Raw genomic sequence first — 13,747 nt, 5'->3', positions numbered from 1 at the left:
AGAGAATGTTTAAGAAAGAAACATATTACTCAGTACATTCCTCTCTGAATGGCAGGAACTGGGGTGTACTGTGGAATTGGGGGAAACACTAGCAAACCTAAAGAAGAAAACTCAATTAGTATTCAGGTGATAGAGGCTTTTTTGGAGGTGGGGGAAGAGAAGCTATCTTGCCCCAAACTAGGGAAGTTGAAAGCTTATTTGTCAATTAAGAGATGGCAGTGTTAGCAGAGTTTAAACCATAATGACTTACCGAGAGAATTCCTGTTTACCTCTTGCTTCTTCCCAGAACACAGTTGAAAATCTTAGAGTTGTTATAATATTTTATTATCATTTGCAAAACAGATTCTAAATTCATCAGATAAAGACACAATTGTATTCATTGACTCTGTCACAAGGATATGCACAGTGATAAGCATACAGATGGATGTACACACTTATACATGAATGAGATATGCTAATTAAAAATTGCAGTGGGCACTTTATTAAAAATTTATTGTACAATCTAAATCTTCAAAACATTTTACATCAACAAATATAGCAGCCTAATGCTTAGAATCATAAGTGATTTATCTTTAAAAGATTATATTTGTAACTGAATGCAAAGATTTTTGATGAACTGCAGTTACATAAAAACTACTGGTTTTTATTGGAAGTATTTTGACTGTTATCTGTTTGTTCTCCATCCTTGAGAGAAATAAAACAAGTGTTTCAGCTTTCATTTTATCGGATAGATGGCACCATGTAGCATATTTCCCATGCTAGTTTGAATTACAGCTGTTTATCTTGCAGCTTTCTTTAAGATTAATTAAATGCAAATGTAACTGTGAATCATGGGAATACCTGCCAGACCCCTTATTAATACCTTCACTTAAAAACCCTGTGCCAGAGAGTTATTAATTTGCAAAAAGAAAAGTGCTTTGCCTACAAACAATTCGTAGATGGCTGCCCAATTAGTCCAGTAGCACTCTGATCCTCCTTTCAGGCCCTGTGGCCCTTTGAGGACACAATAAGGCTCCAATGATAACCTGGCAACCTAGGTAGAAACCCAGCCAAGTGTGAGCGTTTGAAGCTGCAGTTTGGCTGCCATCATGTCGGCAAAAAGAAAGAATTCAGGCACCATGTCATCCAGTACAAAGGATAAAAACAGATTCAACCGGAAATTCAATGTGGCACCACATATGGGATACATGAGTGCGGTTATACAACAGGCCACATATTTTTTTTGAACAGTCTCCTGCATGTGATGCCGAGGACATGTGTAACCATCATAACGTCTCTAGGAATCTGTATTTAATTTGAGTTGGGGTGGTGGCAGGGATTGGAGATCTGAAGCCGCCACAGGTTTGTGGCAGATGGCTCTGTGTCAGCTATGACAAGCAGCCAGGCTCAGCTTCCTCTGCAGATTTTCTTTTCTCTCTGATCAGGTAAATATGGGCACACTCTGGAAAGTTCTACAGATTCTGCCTTAGGCTGCAAGTTTGTGACTTAGCCCCATCTGTCACAAATCTTCCCTAGGTTCTGTTGTGAGCAGAGACCTGAATTTACCACGTAGTGCTGCCCAAGAAAACTGATCCATCTCACCCTATGAGAAAAAGAAAAGGATTCAAATGAAGGAACACGAGCTGCTAAAACACATAAGAGCTGTCCTTAGTGTGAACAAAACAACATAAATGCTTGATTAATATAGAACTATTTCATTTCTTCAGAGGTAGATTCTGAAGTAGTGCAGATAGTATAAGTACTACTGTAAACCAGGGTCAGAAAATCCTGCCCTCTGATTGGATCAAAGTATTAGACTCCCAATCTTAGGATAGAACAATTTTGTAAACAAGTGCTGTTTGCTGCAAACACCTCGCCTGATATCAGCACGTTGCTGCACCTATGAGGCTTCATGTCTGACCGAGAACTTTTTAAATTGGAACAAAACCAGAAGATGCTTAAGTGATGATTTCATTTCCTCCCCCCAGAAACAAACTTCATTTTTAAAGGGACAGTCACAGGTGAAGCATCACTCTACCAAAAGTAGGAACTGTGCAGTTTGTTTTAAGAATGGTGCAATCATGAGTTTTAGCACAACTTGATTTACAAATATGCTTATTTTTAACGTTCACTTTCTATTAAATAACGTAAACAGCAGGGGCTGGAAAGTCCGGAAGACTAAGAAAGGGATATGATGCCTGCTGTTCACCTAAGCCACTGGTTCAAATCTGATCCAGGTCAGTAGTGACTCAGTTACTGATTTTTTTTTTTTTTAAATGATCTACAGGAAATTATTTGGCAGTCTCAGTTTATTTGCTATTAGACAAGTATTCATGCCAACAAACAACTGTAAGTGTGGTTGGCAGTCTCAGCAGAGATGCTGCCAAGGACTGAATGGGCAGGAAGACCAGACTCTCTCTCCCACCTTTAGACAGGGCAGACCATGGCAGGGGCATTATATGGAAGTTTATTGTGTGTTGTGTTACTATCAGTTCTGTGGATGGAAGACTTCAGTCTCCAGTATTTTTAATCTATCATTTTTCACATGCCCTAAACTCAATTTAAATATTTTTTGAAGTAAAATTGGCAGGACTGAGTAGCAGTAATGTGGATACTAGTCCTGATTTGACCAGATTAGTCCTGATTTTTTGGCCTTTATTTCATAACAACCTGCCATAGGATACAAATAAATTATAATGTCCTTCTCCATTGTGTGTACATCAGTGGAAGTGTGTTTGGGTTTTATGGTGTTCTGATAAGCCATTACCATTACACAACTGAATATTTGTGTGGTTTTTGTTTGTTTGTATAAAACTGCAAAGGCTCTCACTGGTTGTTATTCAAAGGAGTGGAATATGAGTCAACCAAAGGTTCCTAAACCACCAATGGCTGAGTTGGGGGGGGGGGGGGGGGCGGAAGAATCGGTACACTTCCAAGCTCCACCCACAAAACAAGCTCCTTCCACTGGAGGCATGAAAACAAGATTTCACTAGCAGAAGAGTAATTTTCCATAACACAATGGACTCCCTTCTTTCTTGCATGACTTTATCAACAATGAAATAATTAACATTGCCACTTAAACTATCATCATTAGACTTCAGAGTTAACATTTCATTCAAGTTAAGAGTGCCATTTCACCCTATTCTCAGAGCAATTACTTCAGGATATCTGCAGATTCAGGTACACAGCGCAGCATCAGTTTTTTGCTCCATTAACATTTTTAAGATTATCTTTGAAACCATAAGAACTGAAGTTGATTTAATAGGAAAGCTGACATTGGGAGCACAATATGCCAACATTCAAGAAAACAGCAGTTCACTAAACCACTTTGAACTGGCTCAGTTCAAACCCTGTAAACCACCTTGTCCTCTTTTTTAAAGTAACAATTAGGTTGAGACGAATCTAAGAGGACAAACTTGACCAATGCAGTAATTACCTTTGGAACTCAACATTCAAATACACCAAATGCTTTTGGAAACAAGCGTTCAAATACTGGGTCTGTGACTTGGCTGTTTTTTGAGGCATGAGGCTAACTGCCTTAAGCCATCTGAGAAGTACACTAGACATCTTCCATTGTTCAAACCAGCATGGCTTGTAATTCTTTGCTCATTAATTTTAACATTTCCTTCTTTTCTCCACGTTTTAACAATCAATTTTAAGGTGCAGGGTGATGCATCGTCTGTTCCCTGCTATTGTTATAATATAAAATACTTTTAAATCAGAATAACAATATCACAGATAATAAATAAAACCACCTGGAATTAAAAAGTAGCCTGTCTATCCGACACAATCCAAATGACATGACTTTGTGTGAATCACCTTTCCTTGCTTGTTTGTATATTTCTAACAAGGAAGGCAATGGAACATCTAAGTAACTGAGAAACTAAAGACAAATCTTATCTCACCAATCTATTAGAATTCTTTGAATGTGACATTAAAGTAATGGAAAGGAAGAACCAAGTAGATATAAAATTTACTTAGTCCTGGTCTACACTGGGGAGGTATCGGGGGGGAAAGATCTAAGTTACGCAACTTCAGCTACATGAATAATGTAGCTGAAGTTGACGTACTTAGATCTACTTATCGCGGCGTCTTCACTGCGGTAAGTCGACTGCTGATGCTTCCCCGTCGACTCTGCCTGCGCCTCTGGCTCCAGTGGTTTACCAGAGTCGATGGGAGAGCACTCAGCGGTCGATTTATCGCTTCTTCACTAGATGCGATAAATCGACCCCTGCTGGATCGATCGCTTTGGAGGTAAGTGTAGACATGCCCCTAGACTTTGACAAAGCTGCTCACAAAAAGTTACTGAAGAAACTAAGTAATCATGGGGTCAGAGGCAAAGTGTGGTCACGAATCAAAAAATAGCTATGAGACAGGAGACAAAAGATCAATTTTTGTCACAGCAAAAGATAGCACCGGGTTTTCTCAAAGTTCCATATTACGTCTGATATTATTTAACACTTATTATTTCTTTATTAATCTTGTGAAGATGGTGAGTAGTGAGGTAGAAAAATTTGCAGATGACACAAAATTAATTAGAAGACTATGAGGAACTACAGAGGGATTTAACCAGGCTAGGTGAATGGACAACATGATGGTAGAAGTTCATTATTGATAAATGCAAAATAGTGCACATGAGATAGAATTATTTGAACTACACATACACCTCACAGGGTTCTAAATTAACTTTATCAGCTCAGGAAAAAGGATGTGGTGAACATTGCGGACTGCTCATTAAAGACCTCTGAATGTTCAGCTATGGTCAAAAAAACTAACAAGATATTTGGATGCATGAAGAATGGTATGGAAACATGAACATGTTGTAATGCCATTGTATTAACTGATTACATGGTTTCATCTGGAATACTGTGTGTAGTACTGGTCATCCCATTTCAAAAAGGATTGAAAAGATTGGCATTATTTACCTTAGAAAGGAGACAAATAAGAATGGACATGATTATATATATATATAATGAATGTCATAGAGAAGTGAGATTGGAGGCGTTTATTTTCCCTGTCTCACAACACAAAAACAAGGGGACATTCACTAAAATTGAAAGGTGGGAAACTTCAAAACTAATAAAAGGAAATACTTTTTCACTCAACGTATCCTTATACTGTGGAACTCATCGCCATAAGATGTAGCAAGATTCTAAAAGTGATTGGATGTTTATTCAGATAACAGTAATATCCAGAATTATAATAGTAAATTAGAGTTTTGGTAAGGGACATAAAACCTCATGTTCCAGGGTTTAAGCAAATCTCTAACTATTAGAGATTAGTATGACACCTTGGGTGGGAATGTCACATGTAGATTATTCCACATCTGCCTATGGTGGGGTTTTTAGACTTTCTCAGGCATCGAGTGCTGGATGGTTTGAAGACAGGATACTGGACTAGATGGGCCATAGATCTGATCCAATATTGCAGTTCCTATGTTCATAACAGGACAGTTTCTTCTTCGCCTTTATGTGGGTGAGCAACTTATTTTTTTGCGGGGGAGGGGAGGAGTGATTAAGGAGTAAAGCTTTCCCATGCTCTTGGATGACCTGTATAAGAGCTGCATAGAACTGCAAGTCTCTGCTCTCCAGTGCTATTCTTCTGGGGGTGAATGACACCCCAAAAAGAGCAAGAACAGCCCACACCATGCTCATAGCAATGAAATTAGCCAGCTGTGCACTGGAGAGGGCAGGTAGATGTTGCACTCTGTGCAGGTGTGTGACTGGTTTTTGTGCACCTCCTGGCACTCCCTCTAAGCCTGCTCAGACTGCAACCAACCTATGCCTAATTAGGAGAGCTGGTTGGGAAATGGTTTTTGAGATTTCAACAATTTTTTCTGACTTAAATCAGGACAATGAAAAAAACCTCAGAAATTTTCATGGAACTGAAATCGTGAAATATTTCATTCTAGAAACAATGTATGCTCATAAGGAACCCTGGCTGTCTACCTGGCAGGCTGCAGAACAGGTAAGGACCCTGGAAGCCCTGGCAGCTGCTGAAACTGATATGCCCATTACAGTGTTAAAACTGAACAGACTCTTGGTGTCAAGTGAACAAGAGACTGACCAGTGTCACCACTGGGCAGCAGTAAAACTGACAAGAATCATGTCAGGCCAGTTTCTAGGCGGCAGCTTCCAGGGCTTGCAGAGGCTCCAGCTTCATATCAGCCAGGCTAGTGGGCTGCCAGAGCCGATGGGCCTGGAAGCCAGGAAGCCCTGTGTTCTTGGTAGCCTGCATGGGAGGTTGAAAGGGAACCGGGAGCCTGGAAACCCTGAAAGTGCAAGCTTTGAGCTTCTGTGGTCCATCAGAAATTTGTCAAAATCAAACCATTTCCAAAAACCAGTTCATTTTCGATTAATTGGCAAATCCTGACTAAAAATGATTAATCAGATTTTTTTCCGATTAGTTCTACTAAATAGCATGATTTGAGCAGCAGTGTGGTGCTTTAAAAGGACCAGGTATTGGGGTCCCTACCAGTACTGGGCAGATGGACCAGTACTACTTGGTTGTATGCTGCCGCCTCATTTACTTAGTGTTTTGCATGACCTGTAAAATTACTCAGGGCAGGGGAAGGAGGCATGACTGGAATCTTACTTACTTAAACTGGTTTCACACCAGTGTAATGCCACTGACTTCAGTGGAGGTACTCCTGATTTAAACTGGTGTAAATGAGATAAAAATCAGGTAGTGTGTCTTTTCATATGTATGTAATGTACTCTTGTGGTGTTACAGAAATAATAATAGTAATATCAGAAAATGGGCCAAATTCTGCTCTCAGTTAAACTGATATATGAATGAATTTGCCTGTATGAGCTGAAGTTGATAGAAAGCCTAGCTGGGCTCATTAAGCTGGCATTGGGAGCTGATGCACCATTGTTATTTGTTTAGTTCTGACTGTGAGTGTACTGGCTTAGAATACACAAAAACAAAGACCAACTTTTAGCTAAATAAAACTAGAGCAGAGCAAATAATTGATCCATTATTTTTTGACACAACTATCCCCTCTTCATCTGTTAATCAATTGTGGGATGGAGCATTCAAGTTAAAATGAGCTTTCAGTGCCATTAAAGTATAAAGGGTAAACAGTGTGTACCATGAAAAGTCCTTATTAGGTACTTACGGTACTTATGTATGTTTTAAAAATACTATAAATATGTATTTATGTAATATACAGTTCACTGTTACAGTCTATTGTGTTAGCTTGTTCACTTTCATGGTATTGGAGGGGAGACTGCTTGTTTGAACTTCCATTAACACAAATAATGACACTCCAGGCCTTGTGCTCTGGTAGATATCAGCTTTACTTGGGCATTCAGAGGTACTTGGCTTCACTTTATACTTCACAGTGCACCCAAGACTTAGTCACAACACAGTCTTTGGTGTCCTACATTTTTTAAGTTGATTGCCTTTTTTGTAACAAGTATCATTCTATCTTCCTTTGCCTCTAACTTTATAAGTTGGCACAACCACTGCATATAATCGACAGAATAATACAGTAATGTATTTGACTTCTTTCGATACTCTTAATAAATACAATGGCAACAAAAATAAGCAGAAAATGTAAGCAAAGGCTTATTTCTATTTCAAGACTTATGAGAAAATGTCTAAAATGTAAAGGAAAAATATTCTTTTTGCCTTTATAGAGTTTTTATGTCTCTTTGTAGGAACAGACAGTTGTATTTTGAACTTCTAGTAATGGAGCATGCCAGAAAAGGTTATGAAAGAAGAAAAAAGGAGCAAGTTGCCATATCAGATCTCTTTTCTCTCTTTCCCTGTATCTCTACTGTACATACTGTATATGGACTCCTAAATGTAAAGCAACTAATATCTGTGAATAAGCTTGTGTATGCCCCAGATGAGTTCACCGCTGAGGTATTGTTTACTGCTAGTTTCAACTGTCTGAAGAAGTATTTCATTTACAACACATTTCTAAGTGGATATTCTTTCAGAACCTTTTAATGGTAGTTTATTTGCAAAATAAACAATTCTTGTATATTTGGGGCTATGTGTATTCACATTCTCAGAGCCTGCTCCAAAGCCCATTAAAGTCAAAGGGAATCTTTGTACTGACTGTCACGGGCTTTGGATCAAGCTCTGGTTTTGTAATTCTAAAATGATTTTTTCCCAGTCCTTCCAATGCTACTCGTTTCAAAAACTACTACAAATGCTTAAAACTTGCAAATACTCAGTTGCAGGGTTAATAATGTGCAACTCGAAGTGATGTGATAAACTGCTCCATTTCTGTGGTGGCACTTTACTTGTAACTCATTCACCAAGGAGTGTTTTTTTTTTTTTTTTTTTTTTTTTTCAAAAGGAGGCACTGGACGCAAATGAAGCATTTTGCTTATGGGGCTGTGTACACATTCCTCTCTGCACCATACTTTGATATCATACCCTTTTAGTATCAATGTTTGTTCTGCCACTATTTCCATTTTCAGCATCCTAGCATTCCCTTTATGCAGGAGCTAGGGATCCATATGCATAAGGTAGATCCATGTGAAAGAAAACTGCTCACTGAACGCAAAAAATTGGGAAATGTCAAGGTAAACATTTAAGAACTGTTTTCTCTTTGAAGTCTCCATGTATAGTACTGACTCAAGAAGTAATGCTGAATACTGGAAGTGTTCAGTCAGCATTTTAAACTATTATGAGCTACCTTCTGAACCATTGCCAAGTTAATAGACAATGAAAGATAATGAGCTTGAAATTGGGTGTTAAATTGCATTTTTGGTTCTCTCCTTTTTTACTTGAAGTTTAACTGTTTCCTGCAGAAACAACATCTTCTTTTGATGTATCATTATGTAAATGACTATTTTTAGGTCACAAAATAAGTCAAACGTACATTCAGGACTAAATTATAGCTCCTTCTGCATGGGTGTGCTAAAGGACGGGAGGGAGCAGGTGATGCATGCATTGAGAGGCCAGGCATTTTCTGGTTCACAGTGCAAGGAGCATGGGGATAGGGGGATGAGTGCTGCTGGTAGTATTAGTGGCCCAGGTTAGGAGAGGTCTACTTGGCAGGTCCACTACCCGCATGCTGGGGTGGCTACAGAGAAAAAAAGAGCACTTGCTAACCCTGTTGAACAGGTATCACAAGGGGCACCTCTATCCAGGCTCCTCCAGACCTCTAAAGATGTTGGGGAAACTTTTAAAAGTGCTTATGTGATTTAAGAGTCTAAGTCCCATTGACTTTCAACAGGTCTCAGGCTCCTAAGTGACCTAGATGTTTTTTAAAATGCTACTTGTTATGCCTTTATCACGCTCAGGAAATGTGCCTTGCACCGGTCCCCAGGGCACCTGAGGCTTGTAAGAGCCCTAATTTAGCACTCAGTGTTGTAAATGTTCACATTAGCACATGTAATAATAATAGCTATGTTATCAAAACATCACCATGTGATAATAGGTTATTAGTGAAATAATGTAAAAATCAGTACATGTTCTACAAACACATAACTAAAGAAAAGTTTAATTACTACCTTGGTGTACAAATGCATCTTAAAAATCTGAAAGCAAGTTTAGCATAGACTAATGGATCAGAATTTTATTGGACATTCCAACAATTTAAACTTTTATTTCTTTAAAGAAATCATTGCAAAAAATAATGGTGGGATAAATATTAGTAAATGATGCTTTCAGTAAACTTTCTTCTAAATTCTTCATATAAGAAATTAAAAGCACATTAAGAGTTAACTTTTACTTTGTTTAAACTTTTAATACAAAGAGTTAAATATTCACAATAATTGCCAAAATAGTTCCAAAAGGGGCAAAAAGAACTTACCTGATGTCATTCACCTCAACTTCTTGAGGACTGCAGATTAAATTATGATAGGAAGGTAGGTTTATCCTCATTAGTATAATTGTAGGATCTTTCTTTTACTTTCCTTTTAAACTAATGAGTTACATTAATCCAGGTTCATTTTTATAAGCCTCTTGGGTCCAAATGTAAAGGACAGTCATTTTAGAAAACAATAAATTTTAAAAAAAGCATGTAGCATGCATTAAGTGTATGTATTTCATAAGACCTAGGTTAATACAACTGGCATCTAGTTTAATTAATCCTTGTTAGTGTAATAACTAATATCCCTCCCTAGCATGTTTCCTTTAAACATTAGTATGTTAATTAATTGTTGTTGTTTTTTTAAGTTTTTTTCTTTGTACTTCAATATGGCATTATATCTTGTAAAACTATTCTGAACAACTACCTTATAGAGATGTTTCCTTACAATATCTGGTCTCTTGCAGAAATTTTGAAGCCTTTTTAAAAGCTGTTCAGGTGTAGAATACAGATATTCAGCTGCAGGAAAAACAGATACATTTTTAATGAAACAAAAACCTCAAAGCACACACTCGATATTAGTCACTTTACTAATTAAAAATGCATATTGCTCTGTGCCGCCTCGTGTTTTACATTATTTAAGCATGATTTTATAAGGTTACCTCAGCTCACAAGGATGTTTAATGCTAAATAAGACTGTGTAGTTGTGCTGTTTAGACATCTCCTTTGGGTGATTAAAATACATTATTCTAATGTAACACAATGCATATGTGATACATTTAGTGATGAGATTTTTCAAAGAACTGGTACTATATTAGTGTGTATCCTGTACCACAGTTGCATATTATTAAGTATTAAATGTTTAAATAATTTGGTGTGATTTTCAGGCCTCTATTTTTCTCTCTGTATATCATTAACAAAATCTGCAAGCCATTGCAGCAGCACTGACCTTTTTATAAAAATGTATCATTATGGGTTGTGTATGCTAACAATGAAGAATGCTATTTCAAAACTTGCTTTTGTGTTATCTTGAAAGAACAGATGGTAAATATAAACTTAGTGTAATGTATTAAAACACATAACATTTTCCTTAACACTAACATGTTGGCTTGCCAAATAAACAATTGCTTTTGCTTAAGTTTATTCTCAAACTTTACATGAATCATGTACTACATTTCAACAAAAAGGATGTGCATTAAAGTAACTACCTGGAAATATTTCTGGATACACCAAAGCGTTAGGGCATAGTGGATAACAGCCACAATATACAGCTTCTATCCTAAAGATTAAAAATAATAAACAAATACATTAAAAATACATCAGTGAGCCAAAAAACATCTTTTGGTCCAACAGCATTGAAGTTGACTGCATAAAGCAGAAGTAAATCATTTTCCCTGTTCAGCAGTATAATCCTTCTAACTGCCAAAGTTGCTCTTTTTAAAGATAATTTTATTGATCATATGAATTACATAGAACAGAACAGCGAGCATATGTTTTGTTCGCTGAATAAATCAAAGCGCGGCTCTGCATTTTTTTGTTTTTTAAATACTGTTTAACACATTTTATAATCAGCAGACAGACACATGTAACAACATGGTGAAGTATGGACAGCTTTTCTTAATAATGCTGCAGAAAAACAAGGATATTCATGCAATAACAATTACCTGGCATAAAGTGTTTTGTTCTTAAACTATAGGAATTCAAACGTTACACTTAAACATTGTCTAAGAAAAGTGCCAAGATGTTGGGACATCTTCGTTTGATACCCATGCTTCAGATCATGTGATTCAGGACACAAAATTTGTATTTTTTAAATAAATACTGTCAAGAACCTTTTGCCAAAACATTTAGTGGTTTATACTGTTGTTTTCTTGAGGAATAATTTACATAACCTTCCATAATATCAAACCTAAATATTTTATAATTGCAAAAGAATGTCAGAAAGTTATCAAATAGCAAATCTAAAGAGAAATTATCATGTTTATATTTGCATTTTGATAACTGAACAGGTTAAAGTGCTGAGTATTTAACTTATTCCTTCTGCACAATGACCACTGATCTGACATATAATAAACTTTGAAGATACAACTGTAATTTCTGTTGGCCAGAAATTACACAGTGAAATTCAAAGCACTTTTAAAAATATGTTTATTTTATGAATGTCTTTGAATATATCCAACATGCTGACCAAAGAAGGACTTTATTTTTAACTTCAGCTTATTTCCTCGTCTTGTCAACGATCACTTTTTCAAATTTATAATGACAAAACAAATGCATTTTAATGTATTTCTGCGCATTTTGTTTTTATTTTATTACCTTCGCCTAACCTGGCTCAGAAATAATTGTTTCCTTTTGTCCTGCTAAGTTTTGGGGGGAAAAGAAAGAGTTTTGTTTTAAATCTGTCCTTAGCCTTAGAAGGACCAAGATACACATTTCCTCTCAAATACTTAGCAAGGTATTAATAGCTAATTTTGTCATAATAAACTTTAAACAATTGTAATTTCATGCTTTTTTTAAACAACATGCATTTCAAATTGCATTTTAAACATTAACAAAAATTTCAAAGTGTTCAAAGTCTACAACTATATTTTTTTATTAAAGGAAAATGTTTCTAGTATGTGATTTACTTGATAATTTTTCAGTTCTTAAATGTTGTGTCAGATATCAAAACAAGTAGAATATTAAAGTTTTCTTTCATCATAAAAGAAAAAGTGAAACCATGGACATTTCGGTAATAGCTGCAGGCCAAGAAGCAATCTGAGTCATCAATTGACTATGCAACATCCCCTTACCAAAGCCTTTGTCTGCATCAGGAATTAGTAAAATTAGAATCCAATATTTCTATAGTTTGTTGGAAAAAAGTTAAGATTTGGAATTATTCTTTCATTTGCAGATGATCTTATTTACATACTAATTTTCTACCTTTACACAGTAAAAACTGAATATATTTCCTCAGAGGTTCCTGGAATCGAACATTAGCTCCTACATACTATACACCTTTCAGATCATAATTCCTAGAGTTTGAAATATATTGGAAATAACACTTGCTATATATTTTACATTGATTTTAGATTCAATATAAAAAGTACATGATCACAGCTTTCACATATTTTTGTAATTTAGCAGAAAAATATATCATGACATTAATACAATTATTAATTATTTCAATTCTTAAGCATTACCAGTTAAATAATAAATAGAATTCCAATTGATCTATTGTTAAAATGGCTAGTAAATGACCTTTTTAGTCCAATTAACAAATCGTCTGCTAAATCTATGAATCTTAATATTCAGATCTATTCACTTCAATTCATACAATTTATCTGCAAATAGTTGTTGGGCTTTTGATTCTAAATATAATTAGCTGATAATTTTGCTTGGCTGAATTACTTTTCTGGAGGGCCTGCTAAGGCTCTCAGTCGCATTATCTAGCAATAATGAATCTGATAGGTGAAATTTTTTACTGTAATGAGGATGAGACACAGTTGTGACACCTGAGTCTAGTAATAACAGAAGACTGCTAATTATCGACAGCACTTTTTTGTGTGATGCACAGAGAAAAAAAATCCCTCATTATTAAAAAATAAAAAGTTACAATTATAAGTGACACCGGAGGAGAGTAAATAAAATGGAGTGATTAAAACATTGCTGCTTTAAGGGTGTTTTTAATTAAGTGGAAATGCTAATGTTGTCATACTTAGCAGATGGGATTAAAATTAGTTATTGTAAGTAACTCATATTTTATGTTATGGTTTCCGCAGCATGTCTACAAGATCTAAGAAAGTGATACATTCCATAAGACATTTAAAAAATGAAATTCTCATAGTCTTTACAACTCATAATAATGAACATCATGAATAAACTATTGAAAAAAAAAATCCTGCCAAGGACTTAAATAGTGTGGAATGTAACCAGAATGTATTGGACTGCTAGAATCACACTGCTGGTCTGCCTTTTTCTTTTGCAGATTATTACATTTCATATTTCCTTCAA

At 36.0% G+C, this 13,747-nt stretch overlaps 1 protein-coding gene across 7 annotated transcripts in view; it reads right to left on the bottom strand.

Annotated features, from left to right (window-relative positions):
- Window positions 1-307: 307 nt before the first annotated feature.
- GTDC1 (glycosyltransferase like domain containing 1) overlaps window positions 308-13,747 on the bottom strand; it is a 266,961-nt gene continuing 253,521 nt past the window's right edge. For 5 of the 7 annotated variants that reach the window (XM_054044312.1, XM_054044317.1, XM_054044314.1 and 2 more), the window contains 3 exons: window positions 10,963-11,033; window positions 10,182-10,273; window positions 308-1,582 (listed from right to left, as the gene is read on the bottom strand). In XM_054044312.1, coding sequence (XP_053900287.1) covers window positions 1,499-1,582; window positions 10,182-10,273; window positions 10,963-11,033 — 247 coding nt within the window. In that variant the 3' untranslated portion in view covers window positions 308-1,498. Of the gene's footprint in view, window positions 1,583-9,757; window positions 9,788-10,181; window positions 10,274-10,962; window positions 11,034-13,747 lie in introns of all 7 variants that reach the window. The other 2 variants (XM_054044315.1, XM_054044316.1) reach the window with 2 other exon arrangements.

This window comes from Malaclemys terrapin, chromosome 11, assembly GCF_027887155.1.
Source record: "Malaclemys terrapin pileata isolate rMalTer1 chromosome 11, rMalTer1.hap1, whole genome shotgun sequence".
In the NCBI taxonomy this organism is placed as follows: Eukaryota; Metazoa; Chordata; order Testudines; family Emydidae; genus Malaclemys; species Malaclemys terrapin.
The sequence above is the reverse complement of the archived record's forward strand: the minus strand, read 5'-3'. Positions and strand labels throughout refer to the sequence as shown.